The sequence below is a fragment of the Haemaphysalis longicornis genome, unplaced genomic scaffold, assembly GCF_048455015.1.
Source record: "Haemaphysalis longicornis isolate Haplotype H1 unplaced genomic scaffold, Haemaphysalis longicornis Haplotype H1 scaffold_9, whole genome shotgun sequence".
In the NCBI taxonomy this organism is placed as follows: Eukaryota; Metazoa; Arthropoda; class Arachnida; order Ixodida; family Ixodidae; genus Haemaphysalis; species Haemaphysalis longicornis.
In genome coordinates this window covers 5,731,359-5,759,312 of record NW_027526460.1, presented here as the reverse complement: position 1 = coordinate 5,759,312, position 27,954 = coordinate 5,731,359, and the positions used below count along the sequence as shown (strand labels likewise).

At 47.4% G+C, this 27,954-nt stretch overlaps 1 protein-coding gene across 6 annotated transcripts in view; it reads left to right on the top strand.

The window, feature by feature from the left end:
- The window catches only part of LOC144152957 (intermembrane lipid transfer protein VPS13A-like), a 139,995-nt gene that overhangs the window by 86,099 nt on the left and 25,942 nt on the right, over positions 1-27,954 (top strand). For all 6 annotated transcript variants that reach the window (XM_077684548.1, XM_077684549.1, XM_077684547.1 and 3 more), the window contains exons 58-72: positions 115-201; positions 4,420-4,485; positions 5,151-5,276; positions 9,874-10,007; positions 10,555-10,690; positions 11,167-11,272; positions 12,760-12,902; positions 14,660-14,896; positions 18,256-18,390; positions 19,051-19,199; positions 23,543-23,645; positions 23,738-23,803; positions 24,006-24,062; positions 24,261-24,397; positions 27,300-27,495. In XM_077684548.1, coding sequence (XP_077540674.1) covers positions 115-201; positions 4,420-4,485; positions 5,151-5,276; positions 9,874-10,007; positions 10,555-10,690; positions 11,167-11,272; positions 12,760-12,902; positions 14,660-14,896; positions 18,256-18,390; positions 19,051-19,199; positions 23,543-23,645; positions 23,738-23,803; positions 24,006-24,062; positions 24,261-24,397; positions 27,300-27,495 — 1,878 coding nt within the window. The remainder of the gene's footprint in view (positions 1-114; positions 202-4,419; positions 4,486-5,150; positions 5,277-9,873; positions 10,008-10,554; positions 10,691-11,166; positions 11,273-12,759; positions 12,903-14,659; positions 14,897-18,255; positions 18,391-19,050; positions 19,200-23,542; positions 23,646-23,737; positions 23,804-24,005; positions 24,063-24,260; positions 24,398-27,299; positions 27,496-27,954) is intronic.

Here is a 27,954-nt window from a genome sequence, read left to right as displayed (position 1 = left end):
TGCGCAGATTTTAGTCAGACATCTCTTTATTCTCACAATGCATGATTGTTTTTTTGCCCCCCATCTAGGCCAGTTACCTCGAATTTTATTGTTTCGTTTTTTTTTTTTTTGCAGTTCTTCCTGCGGATTCAAATGTCCCGCCTGAACCTTTCCAAGATAATCAGCATCACCCCCTTCTTTCTCGTTGTGAACAACACAAAGGTACCTCTGTTGGTGGCCGTTTGTTCCATGGTTGCCTTGATTCCTCGCCACTAGTTCAGCTGGACAATTGCTTGAGCGGATGCCATAATGAAATCTGTGGTCACTCACACGCACTCGCAGCTCACTGCAGTTCTTATTCAGAAAAATGGAGAGAATGTCATGCGGAGCTTGAGATGTGCAAAGCTCCTCGCATTGGTGAGAGCAAAAAATAGTGATGAGGCTTCTGTGTCTCACTAGGTTTGTGAGAGCAGGAATTGTTTATGCTGAAGTGTTGATTGTTTATGTAGTGGGGAATGAGTTGATCTAGTAACCTTGCAGCTGGAAGAGGTCAGTAACATATGAAAAAATAGCAGTGGTTGATGGACTGCATTGATAGATTAAGTGGGCCTGCATTGATAGATTAAGGTGCCAAGAATCCAAGCTCACCATTCTCACAACTAGCAGTTGTTTAATGAGGCAGAAAATGCCATAAATATGAAAACGGGTGCCATCACCCCGCACACTTTCGGGTACTACGGTTTGTGACGGCACAATATTTGTGCACGGCAAGAGCTTATTGGCGGAGCATCAACATTTTCCTAAGATAAACACTTCCGAAGTGATTGAGCACATGAAATAAATGTAACTCGAAGCTTTCCATGAGCTTGCGTAATTAAAAAAAAAAACAGAGTACAGATTTTATACACTGCGGGACAGGCTGCTTCCCTCACGCTTGTCAGCCATCATGCTTTCAGTTTCATTTTCGAAAAGTATCGGTGCACAATTTGCAAAGTCAATAACCTACAACGGTGAGTGCCCGAGCTTCTGCCAGCCACGTAGTCCTTGGCATGGAGCAGCTCAAGTGCCTTCATTAGAATCGGCAAAAGGAACGAGATGCACTGCAGGGGGTTTATCGAGCCACCCAAGCTTCCAGTCTCATGTTCTCCGCTCGCAGTGGAGGAGGAAGAGTAACAGCCTCATTTAAAGGGAAGGTGAAGCGGTTTTAGAATTAAAAGAAAAGTTGACTAGCAGCAAGCACACATTGAATAGTTCCCGTGTACGAAATATTTTCGCAATACATGCAATAGAAGCGGCGCAATGAGCAAACAAAAGTGGCCCGATGCCCCGCCCCCATCTCGCCGCGCGATGCCGGAAGACCGAAGAGCGCGGGCGAAAACCGGCTGAAAAACGTCATACCTGGACTTCCAGCCGGATCGGCCGCCTCGGCCATGCTCTTTTCGCCGTGTTTCCTTTTTAATGATACTTGTTGTTGTGGTTGATAGCACTCATTTGTACAATTTTCGTGTCCAAAAAGTATGCACGAACGCCAAACGAGGCATACGTTATCATGCCGTATTCTTAAGCAGAATATTGCCACGCCGGGATGCTTGATAACATACGGAAGCGACAGCCGAGGTGGCTGTGCTTGATGACAGAGAATATACTACACTACGTTAAATACTTCGTAAACCGCTCCAATGCGTTTTTTTTTTTTTTTGATGCGACGGGCGTGTGTTCACATTAGATTCTAGATTTAGGAAGGATGGGGAATACTGCTGTACTTTGGCCGGGGATGTTTCGTTCCATTCCAGAAACCAAGTCACATTTGTTCAGGAAATACTTGTTTCGTTAAACGCGTCGGTTTTCGTTTCCTATGAACTCAGGACAGTGTTCAAAAAAACAATTTTTTGGCGAAACTAAAACAAGGGGCCGATCCTGATAGAAGTTCTCTCCCGGCTAAGAGGTAAACAGTAGTCCTACAAAGTAAAAGAACCAAGACAACCAGATTACTTATTTTGCAAGTATACATGTCACGATAAGGTGATGTTTGTCTGGAATTAAAAAAAAAACACCACTCCGAACCACCACCGTGCCATAATTTGTGTTGACTGCGGGGGCCTAATTTTTTGCCCAAGATTCTGTGTGGCTGCATATTATAACCTGGCAAGCACTCGTCACTGAACCTCAAGTGTGCTCCAGTGATAGTCGGTGATATATATAATGATGATACTAAAAAAATTAGGAGCGAAGAGTAAATATACGGCCTCTGTCCGACTAGCGCGGTAAATGCTTAAATCTAGAAATGCTGAAACAGGCCAACGATTCATTATCACAAACGTTTGGTGATTGTTACCTAAAGTAACGTAACTACAACGTAACTGCCTTGTCCGACTGGTCTGTTAATTATAACGAGGTGGCCGTAATATTGCAGCAGAATGCGCAACGCACAAGCGAAAATCAAGCCCTACTACAGCCAATAATGCTGAGCAGGCACTAGTATGCTGCAGTATTTTCAGAATAAATGCATGTGAAGCAGTAAGACACCACTCATCGAAGTGCAGCTAGCAATCGCAGAGGCGCCGTAGCGCCGCTGCCGAAATGGCGCGCGCGTGTGGGTCTGTGTACGGGGATGAGTAACGGGGCTGGGGTGGGCGACAACGAACAAAGGAAATGCGGAAGCAGAGTCTGCTTATTGGTTTATGCGTGTACGGGCAAGATGTGTCTCGTATATACGTTTACAGCGCATGAACGCTATTTTTTCGCGCAGTGCACGTACGTGCTTTTCGCTGGTAGATTGTTTATAAAACGCCCATTAATCTTCGGCATAAATGGTTTTGTGTATAATAAGAAACAGTTAAGGCAGTACCTAATATTAACATAAGGTATAAATTCCCCCTATGCTGGTTGCCTAATTCAAAAATATTTTGATGGAACCCACTAGTCGACGTCACAGTCACTGCTTTGGGGTTCTCTGTCGTATAAAGCAAATTTAAGCTCCAAGATAATTGAGCCAACAGCATGGGAAATATATAAAACAAACTTCCAGTCATGTGTGAAAATTAAACTGCAAGCTAAATTGCCGCAAAGGCAACCGTACGATCGTTCGCAATGCTTCCGACAACCCGCGCGGCCGAAGGGTGTCCTCCTTTGACGTCATGACGGGCGCAACCAATCAGGGGCGTCAAAAGACGAAAAGCGCGCGTCTTTCAAACGGGGCCGCGCTTTTTGCAAGATAAATGCCACTTGGACTCATGTACGATAAATTTCAATGTGATATTCGGAATCAGCGCGCAAGAAAATATATAACTGTTAATCTAACTCAATTTTTTTGGAAAGCGCTTCAGCTTCCCTTTAAAATGCTGCTTTCAGTAAAGTGCACCCGGTTCCAGCATAATCGCTTGTGAAGTGGACTTACCGTGAGTGGTCAGTTGACTGATCCACCTGTTCGCCTCGAGCCGCCGTTGATAATCCATAAGGCATGTGTCGCTCTGCCCTTGTTATGCTTGCGACAGTGGTTGAGCGCGGGCAAGGACTGCCGACGCGGCCACCGTGAACAGTGTTTATTGCATGCTTGATTTGCGCCGTGCGAGAGAAGTTGATATGAGGTGGCTGCGATCGCCAGACGAGGCGAAGTGAAGGCTTTTTCCTGACGGCGCCAGCCAGGAACTGGGGATGCCAGGCTCGACGTTTGAAATGGCGCTTGTTGCTTCAAGAGAGGCTTCGCTGGCAGCCGCCTGGATGGGGTCTGGGAATCCGGAGCAGGCAGACACACCTGCCGCTCGAGCATTTAGAAGTGTTTTTCATCCATTGGTGAAAAATCATAAACGTTGAATCTCCGGCCAGAGAAACGAGCCGTAGTCCGCCTTGGCTCGAAGACCGAAAAGCTACCATTGCCAGCGCTTACGCTTGAGACCACACCGGTGCTACCGGTGCTTTGCTCCTAGTGTGTGATGAAATGGCTAGGTCACGAAAAAATAAAAGAGGGAAGCAGGTGAGAGAAACGCCAGCTTTGTTTGCTTACTTCTCAGCAAATAAGGCATCGTTGCTCGCCGAAAAAAAGCCAAGAGAGCTACGAAAGGTACGATCTTTCAGTTAAAACTAAATTTATTCAGCCTTTAGTGTCCCCTTAAGCATGGCAGCTTCCTGTACTTCTGCACTCTTGGAGATACAATGGTGCTGCTGTTGAATACCAGCAAGAGCAAAGAGCATTGTAGTCAAGTTCCAGGCGAAAGTAAATATAAAGTGAATTTGAAAGCATGTTTATCTGTGCTAAAATTCTCCAGGAAAACAAAAAAGTCCCTAAAACCACAAAATCATGTGCTACCTCAGGAATAGAATTTGGGCTTTCTGTGTCTTTGATGTCTTGTTCCGTGTGATCAAAACAGGCCCATGTTATGCTTGGGCCTGTTTTGATGAATGCTTTGTTAACAGCATTTCTTTTTGTCATCTTTCGAACAGCATTACTTTCGGTTCATGGAAGAAAATGAGGCTGCTGACCTGTGGTTCGATATTGGCCCCCAGCAGGTGTGTATCTTCCTGTGCGCACGCAGGCTGTCGTAGCCTGCAGTTTGTAAAAGCTCTAGATACGAGGGGAAAAGCCCCTTAGCGGCTCCAGTTGTCGTCGACGTTTCATGTAGTCACGGTACTAAAACACCGGGACACTCGTTTCCCAACGCCTCCCGCTAGAACACTTCGTGCTTCGAAGACACGATTCTTTTACAACCAAGCTGTGTTATACCACTATACCCCCAACGGTGGGCAAAAACGCCAAGGCGCCAAGTGTGCACTTATACACTGCATGCTTCGCCCTCTCCCCGGGTTTCAGTTACTGGAGATGGTCCTGCTTGTTACTGCAAAAAAAAATTAATGTGAATATTTTGTGCGTGATTGTTTTTTTTTTTTTTAGGGTGATTATTAGCAGGCATGTAGCAAGCTCAACATGCCTGGATTGAAATGCACACAATGAAAGTGTTGTTTAGTGCCGGCAGCAGTAACAAGAATCCTTCAACATGAGTGCTTGCCACTATGTGTAAGCCTCTGGTGCCTTTTTTACGTTCCTGGCATTTGCAGCTTCTGGATGCTTGGTTTATGTTAGTGCACCCCACACAGCACAGTGTGCATGTGTTGGGAGCGGGGTACCAAGTGCCGTGCTGCGAGCCTGCGGGGCCCCTTGCATCTTCCCCTTGCAGTGCCTTCCATTCTGGCCAGACACAGACAAGATGAAGATGTATCTGCGTCACAAGGACAGCACTGTCACCTCCCAGCACTTCTACTTTGGCGAGAACCAAAACACCGCCCTGCGAATGGACAACGGGGCAAGTGGCTGGCCTTCTCAGTGGCGGATGATGCAGGGAGGGTTTCTGGTGGGCTGGCGTTAGTCGAGGGGGGAATGGGTGCTGCCAAAGAAATGCTTACAAGTGCTCTGTGCTTGTTTCGGTTGCTCCTTTCTGCTTGCATGAATGTTTGTTTTTTGCATGGTTTTAAAGAACTTCCAGAACTAGAGTTAGTCTGGTCACCTGGCCACGAATCTCTCAAAGGAAATAGTCGGCACACGCTGCGGCCCACGCCCATACACACTGGGCCGTTTCCCGAGAGGGTGATCACCTACAAGCTGACAACATCCTCAAGCCTACGCCCCTGCAAAAATACGCTGACATACTCACCCACTGCCCACACCTATCCAGAACCGAAGCCAACAACCACAGATGAACTCTTACCCCCACAATACCCTACTTCATGTGATGTGCCCCACCCTCTACCCCACCTCTTGCAAATATGGCCCCCACCCTGTCACCCTATTGGCGGTGAGATGTTTGAGTGGCGCCCCCTGGCTCTGACGTCGGCTTAGGGACTCGTGCTGCTGTCATCTGCTACACTCCGCTTGTGAGGGGCACTAGTGCCTAGAAATCGCCCGATTTGATGCGTTAGTGCATTAAGAAGCATATTTCTAGTAATTTAGTTATTTATGCCAGCTTCTGACACATCTGAATAATTTCAAGCTGTATCCCCTACAAGTTTGCAACACACGCGGAGAGAGAGAACAACTTTCTTCAGAGCATGAGTCAGAAGATCGTGTGTAACTTGTCCTGTCTAGCTTATTCGCGACGTTCAGCGTTAAGAGCTCCTCGATAAGTATTCAAAATGCGTAGGCTTCTCGACGGTATTCGTGGGATACTCTTATGAAGACTCAACAGTCTAATGCTACGTACCAAGCAGCAGGCCCCTACGTGCCATCGCACAGCAGGAAATGAAGCGGCTGTCTTCTATTTCTTTAGTTGTTGTTGACTTGCATCAGATGAATGTTTTTTTTTTTGCGCCCAGCACAATAATTTTTCTGCACCGTCATAAACGTATTATTAGTAGGTTTGGGGATGTTTGGGAGGCTCAGAAAGATGGTGTGAATATTTTCTTCAGGCTGTATGGCATACATTCCCTTCTTCTAAAATTGGCTTTCATTATGGCTGCATGCAAGGAGGTGCATATCCGCAGCGCGCTTTGTTTATTCACATGCAAATACAATGAGAAGGTTTGTGCTGCTCCACCGCGAAATGCCGCAGAAAACGTTGTCCACAGTACTCGAAGGTGGCTTTTATGCTCCTAAATTTTATCGTAACCATCGTTATAATATTGAACTAGCTGACTCTCAACCCGAACAATTATGACATGATTGCAGTGCTGAAGGCTTGATATGCTCTTTAATGAATGCAATAAATAGTATACGTGCATATACTACAAGAATCGAAACCAGTGAATATTTCCAAGCAGCTCTTTATTGTTTTCCAATTCCTCCATGCGTAAAGAACAAATCCTGGTCTACTCGGGATGCGTTCTATGAATTGAAGAAAATTACTCTTACTATCTTATCCGAAACTGAGGACCCGGGCCTCTAATCAGCTCGATTTAACTGTAAATAAAGTTTTCTTCTTCTTCTCCTCCTCCTCCTCCTCCTCCTCCTCCTCCTCCTCCTCCTCTTGAGTGCAGTTTTTCTATAACGCATATCTGAATATTGGGAAGATAAGGCTGTAGGAAATGTACCGAAATTTCTCCCAGGTCTTAACAAACATAGTGTTACTGTATCTTTAACGTAGGCGCGACTCGTTTTGCTAAGTAAACTTCCACACTGGTTCGAACCCTGGTATAAAACATGACACACCGTAGGTGTGTCATGTTTTATACATGTTTTATACATGTTTTATACATGACACACCATGTTTTATACATGACACACCGTAGGTTACTTGGACCTCAACCTACATCTTTTGCGCGCCATAGTGGATGTCGGCATACTTTCATGCCGTGATAACGTAAAGTGATGTGATACAATGCTTTCGAGCATTCGGCAAGGTTGCAACAACTATTTTACCTTGTATATGACTACCGGGAATCGTAATGCCTTCTGCCAAAGCCGACAGCCTTGAAGGCGTGTAATTTGTTTTGGTCTTCTATTTTTGCTGTTGTCGGTTGCTAGCAGCCGACGCCTGGCTCCGACTCTTCGCGCCCCGCACAGTACCGGCTCCGCAGGGAATGGTGCGACGCCGGCAATGTTTCTTCCGTGGCTGTATCCAAAACTACTATACCTTAACTCACGCCTTGAGCTAGTGTATGCGATTTTAAGTTCAAAAAATGATGAAAAGTTACGCACACGCAAAATATGCTGCGAAGAAGCATCAGACCTCAACCGAGCCAAAGAAATAGGAGGGAGAGCGCGCCCGAGTGGAGCAGACGACAAATGCGAAAATCCCTAAGCCGACGTCACGAAGGCGCGCTTCGCAGCGCCGCCCGTGGTCGCGCTCACCAACAATACCATCTGGTGGTGTCGACATACCTCGTCCCTTACTCCTAATCCCCAACCTACATGCGAGCAGTGGGTGGCGCGGCTGACCAGCTCCAACCTCTCTTCCCAGCGTAGCCTGGTGGAGAGGGCCCGGGTGGCCAGCGCAGGCCAGGGTATCCTGGACTAGAGGAAACCCCCACCAGGCGGGTGCCCACACATCAGCACCTAAGGCTCGCCTAAATAAAGCTTACCCCTCCCCCTCCTCCCTTTTGTTCAACTGAGGCAGTGTCAAGTTTGCCTAATCTCCCGAATATTTTCAAAAGCCAAGCCACTCTGAGGCAGTTGTCCTGTTCGAGTAGAAATTCTGTTTGAGTGTTTTCCATTCATGGCGATTATACTGCACTTAGCATGCCAGAAATGTGGCCATGCAGAGAATTTATTACTATTTTTTAAGTACAGTAAAGCCTGGATGTAACGAACCTCAATGTAACAAATTCATGGATTTAATTAAGGGGGCAGACTGGTCTTAGAGCTATTTTTTTTATTTACCAACCAATTTTAGTAAAACTACACGGCATTATGGAGTTTTTTGTGCTGATTTCAAATCTGCCATTAGATTTTTTGTAAGTTGATTATGTTTTGAGTTAATTAATGATTAATTGCCATTATTTTGGGTCACAGTTACAAAATAACCACTCCATACAGAATGGCAATTACCACGTGGCTAGGCAGACAAATGACTAAAGAATACAACATAGGAAGAACTTTTTTGATTCAGCTATTTCGGGTCGTTTTACAACACAGGGAACTTCACTTCTCCCGCGCTGTGCCAGAAATCGCTCGCAGGTGGTGCCAATTGAACACAATAATAATTTTCCAAAGCCTCCATTTGAAAAATTTGTTTCCAACATTGTATTCCCCACACATTTCGGTATCAGAAGCAAAAAGAATTAAAGTTGTACCTGCTCTGGATGCCAAGATATCTGAGGATGAAATGCTAGCTTTTCATTGCAAGAAAAGTGCCGCTTCAACATCGAATTTTGCGCTAATTGAGCTGTAGAGGGCACTTCAAAATGATATTATAATATAATAACAAAATATGGTGCCTTTTGATGAGGAAATTTACAGACTGATAGAATAATGGCCGTGGAGGCCAAAAATGCCATTTTTGAGGAAACGCTTTTTTTGACCGTTTTTCGGCCCCAAAGACCCAACTGCCCCCCTTAAGTTTTTTTATTCCCCATTGAAACCCATGTTCTGTGACCTCTATAACGAAGTTTGTGCAATGGTTAGTCTTGATATAACGAAGTCCCTGTGATGGCAAGTCATAGTTTCTCGGGCAGCTTCTGAAAAATTGGCTGCAGAAATCCGTTAATTTAGTGAATGTCACTCGCACCGCTAACTACCGTGCATTTCCACGTGTGAGTGCGGTGTCGGTTAGGTGCTATGCCTACGTGCTGGTGTGTAGTCGCACATCTCCACAGCTGTCTGTGGTGTCGATTTTTCGGTGATGATTTCTGCTGCCAGAAAACGAAAAGTTTTGTCTTTCTAAGACAAAATTTAAATTTTAATAATTTTAAATGAGCTTAAATAAACTATTTTAAATGCCGTCTCCACCGGCGAGAAGACGAAGCCCAGTCCAGTATTCCAGCTAGCACCCTCATACTTGAGTGTGGAAAAGAGCGTAAAGTTTGCGAAAAGGTGTCCTTTCAGCATAAGGTTGGCCCTTGAAACGGGTTGAGGCATCGAAAAGTGTCAAAAGCAAACGTGGTACTTAGTAAGTAACATTTGTGACTACGGGGTAAGTGACCTTGCTTCCTTGGGCTGTCGTGTAGTGACTGAGCTTGTGGGAAATGCAGCAGGCAGAAATCACGCAGTTCTTCACTGTGAAATAAATCCTTGAAGGGTGAGTTGACCGTCACTGATGTCTGGCATTCTGGTTTTGTTTGTACTTCATTCCCGCGAGCCTTAACCCGAACGAAAACCTGCATACAACAAAAAATTGCAAATTTTTGTCAACTTCCTTATATCCAGTTTTACCTGTATAACTTTGACTGCTCTTTGTGTAAACTTGTGTCAGCCATCTCTCTTGCTGCAGGCGTTTCATGTCTTTGTTGCGACTTGTTGCTCTTGCGCAGTCGGCCGTCTGTGTGGAGGTGTCAGGCGGGGTTGACGGGCCCAAGACGATATCGCTGTTTCCGTACAGCACCGGGGATGCGCCTGTCCGGGTGGAGAACTTGTGCGAGGACCTCTTCCTCAAGATCCACCAAAAGCAAGTCGCACTTTGCTCTATCTTAGGCACAGGGGGGGAGGTGATGCTGCTGTTGCTTTTCTACTCACTACTGCGGTGGTTTAATTCCTGGTGAACTTACTGTGCGGCACCTTCCAGCTTACCTTTTTTTTAATGTTCAAGTGTACCAGCATTCGCCCCTGCATCCAAACGTTAATCAGTCATTCGAAAGTTTCCGCTTGGTATCTTGTTGCTGGTTCATTCTAAGCTGGCACTAGCAATGCTGGTCCTAAGGTATTGAGCACCACCCTAACCACCGACATGTGCAGTAATGCAGCCGGCATAGGTGAAGCAGTTTCTGAGATGCCAGTTTTGTACTTTGCAGTGGCAATTTTTTTTTTTCTCTCAATGTTCGGTCTCCCTTGTGTTTTTCTGATAAGATAAATTATTTTTAGCTAGTGCTATTTGCCAAAATATTGCTGCCGCCAAGAGTGTGCTGCCATTTCACTTGGGAGTGTTTCACCGCTTCGCCCCTGGGTGCCGGTGGTCATGCTCGTGCGGGCCTTGTTGCTCCTCCCCCAATGGCCAGGTGCCTGGGCCAGGTGACCCTGCTGAGCCCGTACCAATCGGTGCTGTACACGTGGGACGACCCGACCATCGAGCGCACGCTCATGTGGAACCTGTACAACCGCAAGAAGCCCGGCTTCATCGCCCGCATACACCGGGTACGGCTACGCCTCTGGCTGCCCCGCTCAACTGCGAGTCAGGCCGCACGTGCACTGACTGCTCCCTCCGCATGCACTAAAGCTGTACTGCACGGTTAGCAGCAAGGGGCAGTTAATGCGGAAAGTAAGGACGCAGTAGCCGCTCACCCCTCTGTAATGTCGGCGTGGCTCCTCTAAAGCTGCAAAACTTTGCTCTGGAAGGGATAATATGGAGAAAATTTAACTCTTGCAGCACATATACTGCATGCCAAGGAGGTCTGCTGGGGTGACACTGCAATCATGCCCAAAATTGTGCCTGCAGACCTGCGAGCTGGGTAGCGGATATCGCAGTGCAGCCAGGCCTATTTATGACGGAAGTGGCATTCACATGGCATTTGTTTGCCTTAACTAGATTTGAGAGTAGGTCAACTTTCAGGGCCCCCAATATGTAGTGTGACCTTTTTATAAGTGACACTGTTACATGAACTCTGTTGCAGGATGGTTTTGGCAAGGAGAAAGTTTCCTTTCGCTCACTTCGACCACCAGTCACGGAGACCAAGAAGACCTTCAAGAAGTCGTCTGTGGACCAGAGCAGCACTGATGGTAGGGGCTATTTGTGGGCTCCAGCAACACAAGGCATGGCCAAAGCTGTCCTTAAAAAACAAAACACTGAACTAAAGTGGGCTGTTTGGCGAGTTGGTGTTGCGTATTCAAAGTGAGGCATGTAAGGCCACGGACACATAGGAAGCAACAAGACGGGCACCACCCACAATTCAAGTTTGTTGGGAAGCCACCCAAGCTTAAATTTAAACAGGACTCATATGATTGACAAGACTCGTATCGCTGAAGCAACAAGTTTTTTTGTTCTTTTTCTTTTTACTTTTCTCTCTTTTTTTCCCCCCAAATTTTGGTGATTAACAGACACCTACTAGAGGATCTGGTTCATCCCACTACAATGATGCCATAGAAACCAGCGTATTTAAAACCTTATTTTAACAAGGTAATTTGCCATTTGCAGGTTACAACAAGCAAATTTTGTTCGAAAATAAAATTTTGAGTCAATTTCACGGCAGTGCGCAACACGGATTTGAGACGGTGCACAAGGCGACAACTGTATTTTTCGCAGTTCAAAACTCCCGCCATGCACATTCCTGCAACACGCAAAACGCTGAACCTGCGAAGCCATTCCCACCTTCCCCTTGATGCTCACGGCACGCAGCGAATGCACGTGGCATGCACGACTGCAGCACACATGATTGCGGCGCTTATGACCGTGGCGCATTCACCTGCAGCTGTTGTCACTCGTTGCCACGTGCTGCGGGAGCTGCTTCGGTCAAGTTGTGTGCATGTTTCCTTTTTTTTATTGGTTCAGCCTTATCTTTTATCGCGCTGCGTGTGTGATTCAGGCAGCGTGAATGCACCAGGCGGGAAGTGAAAGCCGCTAGATGTGAAGGCAGCTGTGATGAAAGCCGTCACATCGGGCATGGATCTGAGTGAGCCGTCGTTCACATCAGAAAGATGCATCAGTGTCCAATTATGAACTTCCTTTTTGACATACGAGTTACGTATTTTTAACTGCACTGAAGTAGGTTAGCAAATGTTCCTTTTTATCTCCGAAATGCGGTTACTTTGTTGTGTACCACCATGCAGCGTGATGCGATTTTGCCCCATATTTGTTTTTGGGGAAGTACCAGTGCCCGATATTTGCATAAATGCCCACTAGGGCTATAATGAAATATTGGTTCAGACGAGCAAATCGCAGTGCCCCTTCAGTTTTGTTATAACGAGGCATAACTGTAGTAGCAATAATTTCTTAATTAAGGAGCTGCTTTTGTAATCTCTTGCGTTTTCCTTCTCTCTTGCTGTTAGCTGCTCTTGACTCGCATCAGCTTCAGGGATGCTAAAGCCACCCGTGGCCTGTGGTTACACCCAAAGGCCGTGTAGGGGGGTTTATTCCCCCCACCCCCCTCCCTTGAACCTAGCAGTCGGTCTGTGCTGGTCCCTGCTCATACACAAATAGGCCCGTTTGCGTTGGGCTTCGGTCCGGCCCTCCCGCTGACAGCCCCCCCGCGTGGCCCTCTTGCGTGCAGACGACAGTGAGTCGGAGAACGGCGTTCTGCCCAAGAAGACCCGCAGGGATATCGTCGTCGTCTACTGGATCTCGTTCCTCGATCAGAACCAGAGGGTGCTGCTGTTCACCCAGGACGAGAGGATCTGGAAGCACGCCCGCAAGGTTGGTGGTGCATTGTTGTTGTTGGTTGCGGAATGACACCAAGTCCCCACCTGCACCTAGACTGCTGAAGAGGTCTGGATGAGGAGTGATTGCATAGTCGAAAAGCAACCACGACTGAAGCACAGTTCTGTTTCACGAGCAACGACCTTTGTCTGCCAGGGGGACCGCGTTTAATGCTTTTTGAAGTGTTACTGCATGGTAAACCATCAAGTCAGTTAAAAAAGGGGTATGAGTTCTCTCTTTAGAAGACTTGCCGTTTGTTTTTGTTATTAGTCTGTGTGTGCAGAGCCGTGCAGTTGGCCACACACTTCCTCAAATGGTGAGAAACTACTGTGCAGGACAGCAGTGCGAATAAGTAATCCCAAGAAATTGAAAAGGGCTGTCCAGGTAGCACAGGTGAACACCTTGTGGGGCACCACTGGTAGTGCACGCTCATGGTTCAGCCTGGTAAAAAGGTTGAGTTCACTGTTATGGCACGGATGTGTGTGCATCGTCACTGGTTACGTTGGACCCTGTAGGCGGAACTTGTCCATGCTAAGCACACGACGTGTGTTTGATGTTACAAACTGTCCCCCACCGAACGCAAAGTAATGCCTCAACTCCAATGCGAGTGTGATTAATAACACCTCTTTTGACACCACCGTTGAAAATCGGGTTGAAACGAAGCGGGCGACGCATGCCGGTGGTGTTTTTTTGGGGGGAAGGGGGGGGGGGGGGGTGAGGCACGGGTGCAGTGGCACAAGCTGTGCCATGACTGCCAAAGAGGCACGGACATGGCTGTTGCTAGTGTTTCCAGGCGAAAAAATTGACAGCTAAACTTTTAGGTGAATACCATCTATAGTTACACTAAACCTGCAAGCTGTATTGTACACAGTTCTTCTGCCTTCCGGTCATTTGGGGCTTGAAAAGTTTTGCTGTAAATTGTTTTAGGTAGCCCTTTGATCAAGCACATATCTCTCTCTCATGACCTTGATAGCAAAAGCAAGCAGGCATAAATTTCACATTGAACTTTTGAGTGTAAGCTTGTGTACCAATGTCTCATTTAAGAGCAAAGTTGCTCAAAGAACAGGTGTATGGGATAGGCCAGTGGGGTGACGTTTGAGCTAACAGAACCTGTTGAGCGACTTGGTTAATTTCTGCAGTCTATGTCGCCTGTATATGTTGTTTGTGTCTACCTTCGCCTTCGTTGGTTTAGTGCTCTATTCGTTTTACTGCAGTATCATTTGACCTATGGGTAGAATAACATACAGGATACCTACAAACGATGGTTTCAGCTATGGTAATCAGTGCTAGAATTTCAAGCTGCTTGGTAATTTGTTTTGCAGCAGGATAATACAAAACTGGTAGAAAAAGAAAACATAGAAAGGACGGATGTGCAAAATAAACAAACTGCAATGCCCCTTTCATTTACGGTGTCGTCGTCTTCTCCAAGCTTAGCACATAAGATAACCACAGTTTCCGTTTCAAATCCTTGTATGGATTTGACTTGAAGTAGGCCCTAGCACTAGAGCTAGCCTTCTTCAGTTTCTGGTCGGCCTAAGGTTGCTTGCCTCTCCTAACGTCCCGCATTTTCGACCATACAACACGCATATGTGTAAGGCAGAGTTTGTCGCGTCACCATGAGGCACGCAAGGGCATCTAGGAATTCGAAACGTGCGTGCCCCGGTGGCAGTTAGTGGAAGCTCCTTTTTGGTCGGTCTACTGGTGCCCGCGGTGTGTGTCCTTGGCCACTAATTGCTTGCCGTCTCTGTATCCAGGCTGTGGACGGGGAGAAGTCCCGGCTGGAGTGCTTTGTGTCTCTGCACGGGCTTGGGGTGTCCCTGGTGAATGGGGCCTTGGTGGAGCTGGCCTACCTCAGCCTGTCCAGCGCCCCCGCCCAGTGGGAGGTCAAGGTCAACGACGCCTGGAAGCCCCTGACCCTGGAACTGGCTGCGTGGCTCGAGTACCGCTGGTCCTGCCGCACCAAGAGTGCCGAGCTCAAGGACTACGTCCAGGTGACGTCCTCCCACACCTGCGCCCACCTGTAGCTGGGGAGAGGGTGATGCCCTAACAAAAGTGATTTGTGTGGATGGAAGGAATATTTTCTTAAGAATTCCTAATGCTGTAGCATGGAGTGCCCTGCTCTTGATACTTTTAATTCTCTTGTCCGTGTCTCCAATTCCATTATGAACTCTCCTTGTCTACCTCCATCCGATCCGAGTCACCCCTGTTAACATTGCTTCGATGACACTTAATCTAGCTCATTTTATTTATTAGCACAACACTTATTCCATGAATTCTCTTCCTGGAAGGAGTGAACAACTGAAGTGGACCAATTTCGCCGCCGTTTTCATTATCTCGTTGATGCCACCTGTTTAGAGCAGGAGTTGGCAACCTGTGGCCCTCAGGTACAGTGTACTAGAAGAGAGAGGTGTGTTGTTCGGGGCCGATTGCAGGGGTCCCTTTTGCGATGAGAATGTCTGCTGAGGAAGTCCTGTTGTAAGCAGCGCCCCTGGCGGCCGCTGCTTTCCAGTTGGCTTCAGAAGTTTTGTTTGTTATATTATTCCTTGTCTGTTGTCATAAATAGTCTTATTCCTTCATTTTATGATATAAAGTTTTATAAAACCCATCAAATAACTGTTTAGTTTAATTTAAAAACATATAGGTGGCGCTGGCTGCAACAGGAGTTCTCTCGGGGCCGTTCGCTGCTCCATACATTTTTTTCATCGCCAAAGGGACCCGCGCTTTCCACTGGTTTTTCCCCCGCACGACACACCTCTGCCTTCTAGTACACTGTACCTCGGGCCACATGGGGCCCATGGGGCAGCATTATGTGGCCCCCGGCACGACGTCGGAGCCCCCTCCTCTCCTTGTCCCTTGCTGTCTGAGGTCGGCATGCCAGTTTTGACCTCCAATGGGGTCAGGGAGGAACAAAGAAAGATTGCTTCCAGTTGGCATTTTCCCCCATAGCCAGGTAACGTTTTCACTTCGTTTCTTTGCGCAGGCCCCCCACCCATGCAACTCGGCTTCCTGCCTCAAAAAGCCGCCAACCATGGGTCGAAATTATTGCTTTCCAGTGAATGGGGAAGAAGAGGGCTGGGGTTTAATAACGCAGCTGAGCTTTGACAGTGGACTGGCCGTCATGGTGGCCCGCTTGCGTTGTGCTGCGTGACGGTAGTCACTGTATTCTCACCTTCCCACGGCTATCAGAGTACCTAACAAGGAAAATGATCTTCATTGTGAGCCGTGCAGGAATCACATGCACGAGGGGTTCACTTTTCAGAGCTAACCCTGGCAACATACCGTATTTACTCGCGTAATGAACCCACTTTTTTTCCGGAAAATTCGGCATGAATTTGGGGGGAGGGTTCATTATGCGGGAAAAAAATTGCAAGAGATTTTTAAAAGTTGAAATTTCATACAATAAAGTTGCTAAGAGAAGCGCTGTCAGAGCCTTACCATTTTGTAAAAACACGTAGGTAATCATGTAATGAAATTCATATTTTATTTGCAACTCGCTATCGTCCCCCGGCCCTTCGCCATGAAGCTTCCCTCCACTGAAGTCGCTTGCGGCCGCACTTTTGTTGTCGGCCCCATCTTCCGTGCCGTCAAGGCACTCCAAAATTTATTTTCCGACACCGGCAAACTTCCTTTGGGCCCACGAAACACACGGCGACCCCTGTTCACCGCCTGAAAACCTCTCGTTTTCGCCCGTAGCCTACACGCACTAGGTCAACACTGAAGTGCCACACAGCTGCGCCATTTCCATGTGCAGCGCATTCTCCGCCACCGTAGTTTAAAACGCCGCGCAACAGGACCACAAAAAAATGTTGGAACACAGCTGAACAACAAAACAACGGAGCGTAATAGCGAAGTCGCGTAACAGCAAGAGCAGAGGAGTGCAGAGTACGTTTAGTGCTTTGTTCGCACGCCGTAACGTTTTTATGGCGCAAGATTTGTTTTGCATTCAACAGGTGGCGCACCACAAACGCGCAATTTTTCAATTCTAAGCCACGGCATTCGCGCTCATGTCTCTGGCTACACTTGAGATTTGTTTTTCTTGGAATGCATTTTTAGCATTTCTGCACGTACTGTAGCACGATATCAAGTTACTGCGATCGCCTACAGCATCAGCAACCATGCTTAAAAACATATTACCGCCGCATTTTTTATTCAGTGACAAAAAAGTAAATTCTCAACAAGAAAAGTGGGGGGAGGGTTCATTACGCGAGTGGGTTCATTATGCGAGTAAATACGGTACATGCATAGAACTTTATATCACAATAAATTTCACTGTACATTTCGTGCCTGCAGAAGCACAAATCACTTGTGGGCGGGTCACGGCAGACTCAGGATGCTCGCTCAGGGGTAACAGTACAAGAGGCAATTTTTTTGCCAAAGACAAAACAGAAAAGAAAACACCATGTACAGATCACTATAACAAGATGCATACTCGCACTCATGAAAGTTTACAAAATCTCCGATTTTTGAAGTTCACACACACGTTGATAGAGTTACAGAATATAAACGAATGAGGCAGTAAAAACTAATGAAACAAATAGAACTACTGAATGGACAGAAGGAGCTGTTCGAAATAAATCACACTGCTTCTACCGCCTAACACACTGTCAAGGACACTCCATTACTTTACATAATTTAACCAATGTTTAATTTGAGATTTCGCCTTATTTAATGAGCATAGCATTTCTATGTCCTCGGGCAACTGATTGAAATAAAAAGGAACGTAATATTCTTGGCACCGTTTACCATAGTTGGTATATATTCTAGGCAATTCGTAACGGTCTGTTTTGCGTAGCACCTTAGGCTTTTTTACTACTTTTTTATATCGAGTGCAAAAGAAGCTTCGCAAAAATACTAGTACTTGGTTATACAGATCCACAAAAGAATCCACGCTGGCAATGTACGTTTGTACCCCTTTGTTCAATGTTTCGAGGTCGGTACCATACAGTATGTTACCAGACATTGTTACCAGATCTATCCATTCACCCACCAGCCGAGCATTGTGCGCCCCCTGATCTCTGTTTAAGTGGCTGGCCGTCTTTCTGGCCTCCCATGACGCCTGCAAAGGGTGCACCGCAGCACACCCGTGGGGTTGTGGCAGCAAACTGTCGGCAAAGCACACTCCCCCGCTTGCATATGGGATTTCTTGCCTGTCGGGAGGGATCCCTAGCCATAATCATCAATTTGGGTGCAAATCATACGTCACTGATGAAAAGGGAAGTGGTTGGCGTTCATTTAAACAAGGTCTTAGTGCTTCGCTGCATGCGTTTACATAGTGCTAGCCCAAATGTGGCCACTGTGCCAGCTTCTGGTGTGGAAAGCGACTGAAGCAGGTGTGCGACTTCCTTGGCAGGTGGACTTTGAGAAGATGCAGATGACCAAGCCTTTCCTGGGGTCGCTGCAACGCACCTACCACCCTGCCTTGTGGCTGCAGTATCGGCAGTCCGACCAGCAGACCCTAGTCCTGGCCAAAATACGCAGGATTCAGGTAGGGCCCAGAAGGACTGCTAGGGCTGGCTTGCAAGGAAGGGGTCCTTTCAGGCTGCTGCAAGTTCTGCAATAAGGCTTCCCTTCTTTTTTTCCCCCTGTGGAAAGCTGTCAGAGAAATTGCTTAAACTGAAATTTAATTTCCTATCTGTAAATGACATCCTCATAGTTAACAGGGATGGTGTAAGCAATCATAACAAGGATGTTGTGCAGGTTTTTCTGTGGAAACTTAGAAATCAGTGGCTTTGAATGAAAACAGAACCAGTGAGACTCCTGGCCTGCTGACAATGTTCCTGCAAGGGGCATGTTGACGTTGAATTCATCAAAGTCCCTGACCAAAACAAGTCTCTTACCAAAACACTAGTGACACTTGTCTTGTGACACTTCCACTAAATCTACGAGGAGTTGCACATACCACGCGACAAACAACTTCTTGGTCCGTTTATCGTAGTATACGTAATTTTTCTTTAGTAATGAAGGTGCATAGCACATGCTTGCTATCTCGTTTTCCTATCGTCTTGTTGGACTAGAAAATCACTGAGATATAGCATTGAAGGGATCAGACGTCTCTGGAACAGACATCTGTGGGGAATACTGGGTGGTGTCGTAGCTGTTGCGAATTCATGCTGATGGTTGCTTATTTCCATTCACTATCAACCAGCTGGACAATCAGCTGCCCGACGCCCTGTTCCCCACGGTCCTGTACCGGTTCACGCCACAGAGCAAATGGCCGTCCTGCCCTGCAAAGCCCATGCTGGAAGCGGCTCTTCTGCTCCACCATTATCCCAAGCTCAACCTGAACACCATCAAGTAGGGGTCTTGTGTACCTGTACTGTCTCTTATCTTGTGTTTCGTCTTTTGTGTAGTAATTATGCGGAGCTATTGGCTAGAGCTGTAGCAATTGAACTTAATAAAAATCGGAGCTGAGATCATTCTGCTTTGCAGTGAAGATGAGCTCAGTGGGGTGTCGAAGCACACGTCAGTGCTGCTGTTTATCAGGCCAATGCCTGACTTTTCATGGCTACTGTTGCTGGAGCCTGTGCCCAAATACTGTTGACACGCCATAATGTACATAGTGGGTAATGTTCAAGTTTGGAGATCTCTGGCCTGTCCAGATGTTTACGGGTGTTGGTAAGATTTCATGTGGTTCTCTGCTGTTCTAAACAAAACTGCTCAGTGCTGCCACTCCTGCGCCAAATGCGCCAATTTGCGCCAAATGAGGTATCCTGCGCCATCCTGATAAAAAACCACGATTTTGCAAGCAAGTGCGCCAAAAGTGCGCCAAAATTTGTGTCGCGCCAATCGCGTGCAGCCTGTTACAAGCACTACTTCGCAGCGATCTCTAGACATGTATAACTAAATCGGGTTGATAACTTGAACTCCTTCACACCCGTAATCGTGTTTTCCGCGGTGAGTTTGGTTGGCGCTGTCACTGTACCGCCGATACAGTGTTTTCGTCTAGCAAGTCATTGCAGCGCTGGCGTACCGCGGGTAAAAACTTTCCTTCTTGTTGTAGTTTCCAATAATTCCTGCTATAAACAATAGGTAGCTTTAGGTGGCGTTTATTGCCGGCCCTCTCCGCTCCGAGAGCCAGCGGGAGCGCCGTTTCGCGGCATGCGTGACGCGGTTGGCTTCAAGCTCTCGCTTCGCTTGTTGGGCTCGCGGAGGGGACCGCTGCAAGTGAAGCGGGCCGTGAAAAACAGCCAGTCTCTCTAAAGCACGAACCTCACGGAGCGTTTTCTGCTTGCGAAAACGCACCCCGTAAGCACCCGCACGCTGCGCGCGGCGCGGCAACATGGCGGCGGCTTCGGCCGCAAAGTGGTGTGGGGAGCTCGAGCGACCACTTTTAAGCGCTCTCTAAAACACCGCTCAAGGCGCGCACAAAGTTGCTTGTGTGGTAAAGGAGCTTATAATGTGGGCGAAATCGGTACTATAAAACATCATCCGCGTCGCTAGTGAAAACGTCCATGCAATACCTGCCGGGGTGGTAATAAAGCCTAAAAACCGCCGACGGAGCCAGCCGGCCGTGACCGGTAGTCTCGAGCACTTCAAAACCGCCGCCATGAGGCACGCACTTCCCCATTGGCGCAAGTCGCCAGGCTCCTCCCACTGCCGCGCACGACGCGCGTCATTTTCTGAGCGTGGTAGAAACTGCCGCGTGCGGGCGTGAAAAAATCGCATGCGCAACGCCGACGCGCACGAATCGCATGCAAAAGTGCTCCATGCGCATTTCTCGTGCACATTTCCAGCTAGCTTGAAAATGTGCACGAGGACTGATAGCAAGCGCCTGCATCTAATAAAATGGAAAAGTAAAACACGAGGGCTTGCCTCAACAATTAATAAACTAGAAAAGAGGCGCGAGAGGCGCATTGTTTTTTTGCTAGGCAGGTTTGTCGAAGCCTTTCAATATTCATTATCGTGTTGCATGTTGTCTTTTATCCACACCAGAAAGGAACTAAACACCCTGCAAATTATCTTTTGTTGGAAGCACCGTCTGGGGCGGGCGACCAGCCCCGCCTGCACCCACTGCCGAGCGCCCGTGCAGTCCCTGCCGCACGTACTATACGAGTGCCCCAAGTTTGCAGCAGGGCGGGCAGAGCTGCTGGTCGTGCTTCACGGAGCGCGGCCACTTGAGGATCTGCTTTGGGCCCCGGGCAGTGCTAGGGAGCGAGACAAAGTGCTCAAGGCCCTGGGTACATACCTGCGGGCCTCGGGGCTGCACAGCGCACTCCACTACAACTCTGCCTAGCTGTCCAGATTGTGGAGGAGTGCTGCTGCTGAAGCAGCTTCTGTACTTGTGTGTGTGCGTGTGTGACCCCTTTTACATGTGTGCTTTGTCCTTTGTAGATTCATCTGTTGTCTATATCTGTAGTGTTTCTCTGTATGGTCAATTTTCTCAATGTGGAACTCCTTTTTTTTTTTCTCTTATTCCCCTTTTTCCTTTTTTTTCTCTTTTGTGTTTTATATTTACCCTTATTCCCCTTTTTTCTTTTTTTTTTTCTCTTTTGTGTTTTATATTTACCCTTGTGCGTGTTACATACATTGTAATGTCAACCTTCTCCCCTATCCTCCTATTCCTATGTATTCTTTTCTCCCTATCCTCCCCCTCCCCCCCTACACCAGCAGGCGTTCCGGTGTCCGCCCCCTAGGCGAGACAATTTACGCCTGTTGGTGGATTTTCCTTTTCCTAAGTACAATAAATACATACATACATACATTTTTGCTATTGCGTGGATACTTAGGGGATTTAATTGCATCAAACTTCTGGCGACTTCTAGCGACTGTTTCGAAATAAGTGGAAAAAAAAAATCCCATTGCCCCAGGAATGACAGGTTGGGCTATAAAGAGCCAAATATGGCTACTTTTTCTTGTGGTTGTAGAACTTTTCTTTATTGGCTATTTCACTATTCTTGGGCTATTGGGAGAGCTGACTGTGAAAGCTATTTTTAATGCATGTTCGAGCCTGCCAACTATGGAGCGTTTTCAGTGACTCCTTGAAAAAGTCTTCCCCTAGTAGGGACAAGAAGACCATTATTCTTGAGCTGTGCCGTCCATTTGTGATCGCATGTGGGAAAAGCACCTTGAAGCGTATTCCATGACGACCTCCACATCAATTACTGGACGATACTGATCAATTTTTAGTGTTGAGAGATGCTTTGGACACATCTAGCAGTTGATCTTTAGTTGCTCCAAAGTGCTCCAAAACTGGCATTTAGGTGCTCCAAATTGCTCCAAAATTAATAATTTGCTGAAAAATTGCTCCAAATCACCGCTCATCAGTGGCACCACTGACTGCTGATACGTTAAAGGGGCCATGCATACAAGACACAAGTTGGCTCGTTCGAAAGGGTGCCTCGTTAAAATCATTCCGGCACCACCTTTAACATAAACTCTGCTCAAATAAGCTTTGTAATTAGGAGAAAAGGGAATGGCTATGTGACTCACTAGCTCGTTTCCCACCCAAGAACCTATGATGTAATATGCACAGCTGTGCGATTGGCTGAGGACGGCAAAAGCAAAGGCAAGTTTGGCAGGGCTTATAAGCCTGCAGAATAAGCTATTTTCGCTTAAATGCAATGCATATTCAATTTACAGCAGTAAGAATGGTGGGGTAAAGAATGGAAGTTACGAAAGTACACGTAAACATAAAAGCACCAGTGCATACTGCTGTTGGTACTGCACGCTCTATGCTTGTTATAGCTGCACAGCAGTCTGGCGCTCTGAGTTTGTCTCACACGACACTAGCCGATTGGCATAAGCAACATTGTCTTATGTGACCCTGTTTTTCGAGCATACCCCATGTTTCACAAAACGATTACTACCTACTATAGCAAAAACACGCCAGGTGCAAATACTGCCAGAAATGGTCAAAGGCGGACAGCGGTCTGGAAAAGTATGGTGGCACCTGTTCGGGGGGCTGATGGTAAGCAAGGTGTTTGGCACTCTGCTGCAGACTAAACAGCGCACTAACGTTTGCTTGAAGACCTGTCCTGGTTAAGTTATCATAGACGTCACGAAACATAAGATTTGGCAGGAGAATCCAACTTTTAACTTAAATTGATTCATTTCTCAGTGAATAAAGTGTCGTTTGCTGCCAGGTAAGTGCTGAGGGCACTATAAAACACAAAATCTTTTGAATAAAACAAGCTTGTATATTGTCTGCATGGGCCCTTTTAAGCCCTTCCTGTTTCTGGCATTTCCTTGTCATTTTAAGTACAGTAATTGGATGCATTTTAAATGCTGTAAATGCATTTATGGGACCCACAGTCGCCATGGTATTGTGTCTATCATTTCATCTCTCTGTTACCAGATACAGTGACAACTGGTATTTCGGAGCTGACAGAGACGGCAAAAATGTCTGAATAATTGAGCAGTCTTAGAAATTGAGCCTGAAGAAAACTTGATAAGGTACTCGGCAGTTGTTCGAGCAGGAGCATCCAGTTGATCGGGTAGTCCGAAGAAATTTCTGTCCAGAAAATCGGCTGATCACCATGAAGGGTATTGTTGTTACACCAAAGTCATTCAGAAGCACTTTGGAATTCCCAAGGGGAGTGGCTAGCGTTTCACCAGTTACTGCTTTTGAGTGCTGACCATTCTTTAATTAAACACCGTTTGCACTGGCCTGTTTCCCCCTCCGACCGTGCCCCTCCCAGGTACTTGAAGCTCCTTCTGCAAGAGGTGCATGTCAAGCTGGACAAGGGCTTCCTCCTCTCCGTCTTTGATGTGTTCAGCGGGATGCTGGCGGAGCCAGATGAGGTGGGCTTCGTTCCCTCGCAGCCTTCCTCGAAAAACTCTCCTTCTCTCTCCTGCACCCTTTTGAACTTTTCCTCATCTGTGTTTATTTGCAGAAAACAAGGTTGAGGTCTGATATGAAGTTGATCTATGCACCTCTGTATCCATTCAAGTCTGACCTCGTAAGTAAACAGTTCGTCTTTTTGTTGCACTTTGTGAGCGCTTTTACTCTTGCCATGTGGTAGAAAGAGGAAGGAAACTATACAATCTGTGCTCTCTTGAGCTTTGCTCTATGTACTAACTGTTAGGAATACACCTTTTGCCAAAAGTCTTAGCTCTGTCATCAGCTAAGAGTTCTGTTGTTGATATTGTTGTCTTTTTCAGGACACTTCACGTTCTCAGAGGACAGTCTTCGAGTTTGTTCATTTCTCTCCAGTAAAAGTGAGTGCCTTATTTCTGTGCATAGGAACAAATGAGGGGGCAGGTTTTGACTGTTTCAACTGCAGTGGTTTTGTGTGACCATCAAGAACGAACTAAGCAAGCATAAACAGGCACTGTTTATGGGGACACTGGGGACAAAACTGCGTGGTGGTGAAATTTACGGGACGCATTCCTCCTCTTGCCCCTCGGCATGCCCAGATCCACCTGAGCTTCAGCCCTCGGGGCACGGTGCACAAGGCAGTTCCTGACCAGGCCAGCCTGTCGCAGGACATCCTCGATGTCTTCTTCAACTCGGTCGGGGCCACACTGAGCGAGGTGAAGGATGTGGAGCTCAGGTGAGGAGGGAATGATGGGGCTTTGAATCGGTTTAAGGAATTCATCATACCAGCGAACATTAAGCTAAGGAGGAGACGAAACACACGCGAGAACTTCAACTCGGTTTGTGCCACAAAAACACGGAAAACGTCTATATGTACATGGAACGTTGTGGGCTAACGTACAGCTTCGCTAGAGAATGCTAGCTTCGCTAGACGAGGCTAGCTTCGCTAGAGAATGCTACACGCCGTACACTAGCCCCTGCGGAATCCGAAGACTCACTCACGGGTTTGGGTACTCACATGTGGTAGACAGGCTCCGGCAATCCAAAGTGAGGCTTTATTGCCTGGCAGATACAGGGCATATACCAGACAACACAACTGTCGCTTGCGGGAAGACAGTGGCTCTGTTCGCTCGCTCAAGCTGTGGGACTCGGACCTCGATATCCGTCATCACGGCCGCAGGAGCAGGGGAAGCATCCCGTGCGACCGATCAGGGCAGAATCTCTCAGCAGAGTTCCCTGGAGCCAACTGGGTTCACCGTCATCGGGGCATTCGGAGTAGGCACTGCCGCGCCAACCGATTCCGACCAAATCACCCAGTCGACTCCCCAGCGGAGCGCTCGTTCGTCCCACAGGTCAGCTCGGAGGGGAGAGGAGGTCTTCCCCGGGCCGGGGAGAGGGTGGCGCGAAGGAAGGCGACAAACTGGTCCTCCTTCCCCCGCGCCCTCGTGCACACGTTTGCGGCAAGCCGCTTTATGAAAATTTTGGCTGATCTTGGGAGCGGGGCAGAGCGGATAAAAAACCGGTTGTAGTGACGGCCTTGAGGCGGTCTTTTTTTTCTCTTTTGTGCTGTAGAATCTGTATGGCTGGCGGTAGTGACTCAGGAGGTGGAGGAGCCAAGTCGGGTAGCAGAGGAGGCCTAGAGGTTACACACTTTCGGGCAGCCGAGTGGGCTGCCCTGTTCCCCGGTGATGAATCCTTGTGTCCAGGCGACAAGTCGATGCGAAGATGAATGCCGCTAGATTTTAGGATGGAGATGTGATGAAGGATTTTGTTGGCGATGGGATTGGTCGATGAGGGACTTTGTAGAATCTTTAGGGCTTCGAATGAGTCCGTCAGGATGCAGATCTGTGAAGGGACGGAGGAGTGAAAGTCGAACATGAGGAAGTCAATAGCTTGAATGACGGCATGAAGTTCCGCTTCCGGGGTGGTAGCACATGGAATATGAAGGGTTCGTTTGTTTTGGATGAAGGGGAAATCAGGTGATGCCCATGCGGTGATGCCAACTGGTGGATGAGCTATGCTTGCGTCGGTGTAAATATCGATTTCGTGGGGCCGTTTACTGTTCCGGAGGACGTTGATGCGGGAAGTGCGGATGGTGCGGGTGTTATGCAGGACGGGATGGGTGGCTGTAGAGTCTGTGACAGAAGGGCGGTTCCAGGGAGCCAGAGGCTGCGGGAGGTTGTGGAGTTGTAGTGGCTTGAGATTGTCCCAGGCGATTATGGAGCCACCTTGATGAGTTAATGAGTGTTTATGGAGGGATTGATGTACTTGTCCTTGAATGATATTTTCCAAGGGGGGAAGAGCAACTGCAGCTTGCAGGTCCTCCAGACGAGTATGTTTGGGTAGTCCACTGATGGTGCGAAGGGTGGCTCTGTGCAGATTTTGAAGTGTTCTGACTTCTCATGTGCGTTTTGTGAAGGTCGTAGGATTGGGCTGCGTAAGTTATGGTACCAATGGCGACAGCGTGTGCTAAGGTTTGGGTTGCCTTCTGGCTTGCTCCACCAAATTTGTTCGACAGGCGGTGCCACCAAATTTGTTCGACAGGCGGTGTATGGCACGTTGTATTGTTTTCCATTTAGGTTTGAGTTGTAGGCATATTGGCAGGCTGCTTTTGTGTCCGATTGGGATTCCGAGTAATCGTATGGGTTGAAAACTAGCGGTTATAGGGGTACCAGCGAGAAGAAGGATTGGAAGATTATAGTGTGGAGGGGGTGTGTGGCCAAATACGGGTAAGAATTCAGTTTTTTCAGGGGCTAATTCTAGACCAAGAGTGGCCAAGGAGCATTCAAGGCTATTTGCTGCGGCTTGAAGTTTGGTTTGCATGGCTTCGGGGCATGAAAAGTCGACTGATTCAGGTAATATGGTTACATCGTCTGCATATATTGTAAAGTGTGCAGCAGAGTCACATTCGAGATTTCGAGCTACCCTCACCATGGCAAGGTTAAATAGGATCAGAGAAAGTATGGATCCCTGAGGTACCCCGCAGTCAAGGTACTATGTGTGAGGAGTCCGGCCTGAGTGAGATGCTTGAATTCGTATTGGCCGAGCGTTCAGAAAATTGCGCATCCAGATTTGAGCCCGGGCGCTTGGGTAGGTGTGCGCCAGTTCCTCTAGTATGGTGGATTGGCTGACGCGATCAAAAGCTTTGCGTATTGCGACCATGCTTGCATGCGCATACAATGTTTTGAGCTATGTTTTGACTTTATTTCCCAACACTTTTATAACGATGAAATTTCCTTGGCACTTGGACATTGTTATAAGTGGACTAGACTGTACTTGCACAAATTTTCCAGATCATTTGAACATGGGCAAATATTCAGGAGTTTGCAAGTATGAATTTGTTTAATTTAATACACTTTGAAAAAGGATAATATTCGATTAGTATTCAGAATTTTGGATATTCTCACATCCATAGTCATTATACATCTTATTTCAGTGGAGTTTGTGTTAGAAGGGTTGTCAGTGTTATTCTGACGATACAATCTTTTGAATAAACCAAACTCCCATTTTGTCTTTGTGGCCCCTTTAAAGTAATATGGTAGGGCAGAAAGAAGCTCCAGAGTGACAAGAAAAGGGGGGATAGCACAGCACCACCTCCTCCTTTGCAGAGAGTGCTAAGTGTGGCTGGTGCCTTACAGGATGGCCTTCTTTGAGCAGAAGGGTCGCCTAGTCAGCATGGCCGGCCTGTTGAGCGAGGTGAGGTCGCACTACGTCTCCCAAGTGGTGCAGCAGAGCTACGTCCTCATTCTGGGACTGGACGTGCTGGGCAATCCCTACGGGCTGGTCAAGGACTTCACCCGGGGATTTGGCGACTTCTTCTACGAACCCATCGTGGTGAGTGGCACCCCGTTCCTCTCCCAAATCGGGATGGGCCCCCTTTCTGCACGTTCAGGCGGGGGCTGTCACGGTTGTGACCAAAGTGCGGGGGCAATTTTCACGTGACTGCATCTTGTGGTAACAAGGGGATGTAGACTGGTAGCACACCATTGGAAAATGTGTGCTTCCTTTGTTTCATGAGAATTCATTTGATATTTCAGGGTGCCTGAGTCACAGTTTAGCCAATTGTTGTTCCATTTTGATGGCCTTTTGAATGCCTCAAGTGCTTCAAGGTGGAACAGTTTGTGGCAGGTGCTGTTGTACAGTAGGCCACATAGCTAGGGCCAGTAGGTGATGCGAAGTTTGAAAAAGAAGAGAGGCAGAAATGTGACTTGGCAGTCACACCGAACAGTTTGTGCAGGTGTGAGCCCTTAGTGAAAAGTGTGATAATTACATTTGGACGAAGATTTTTAGCAC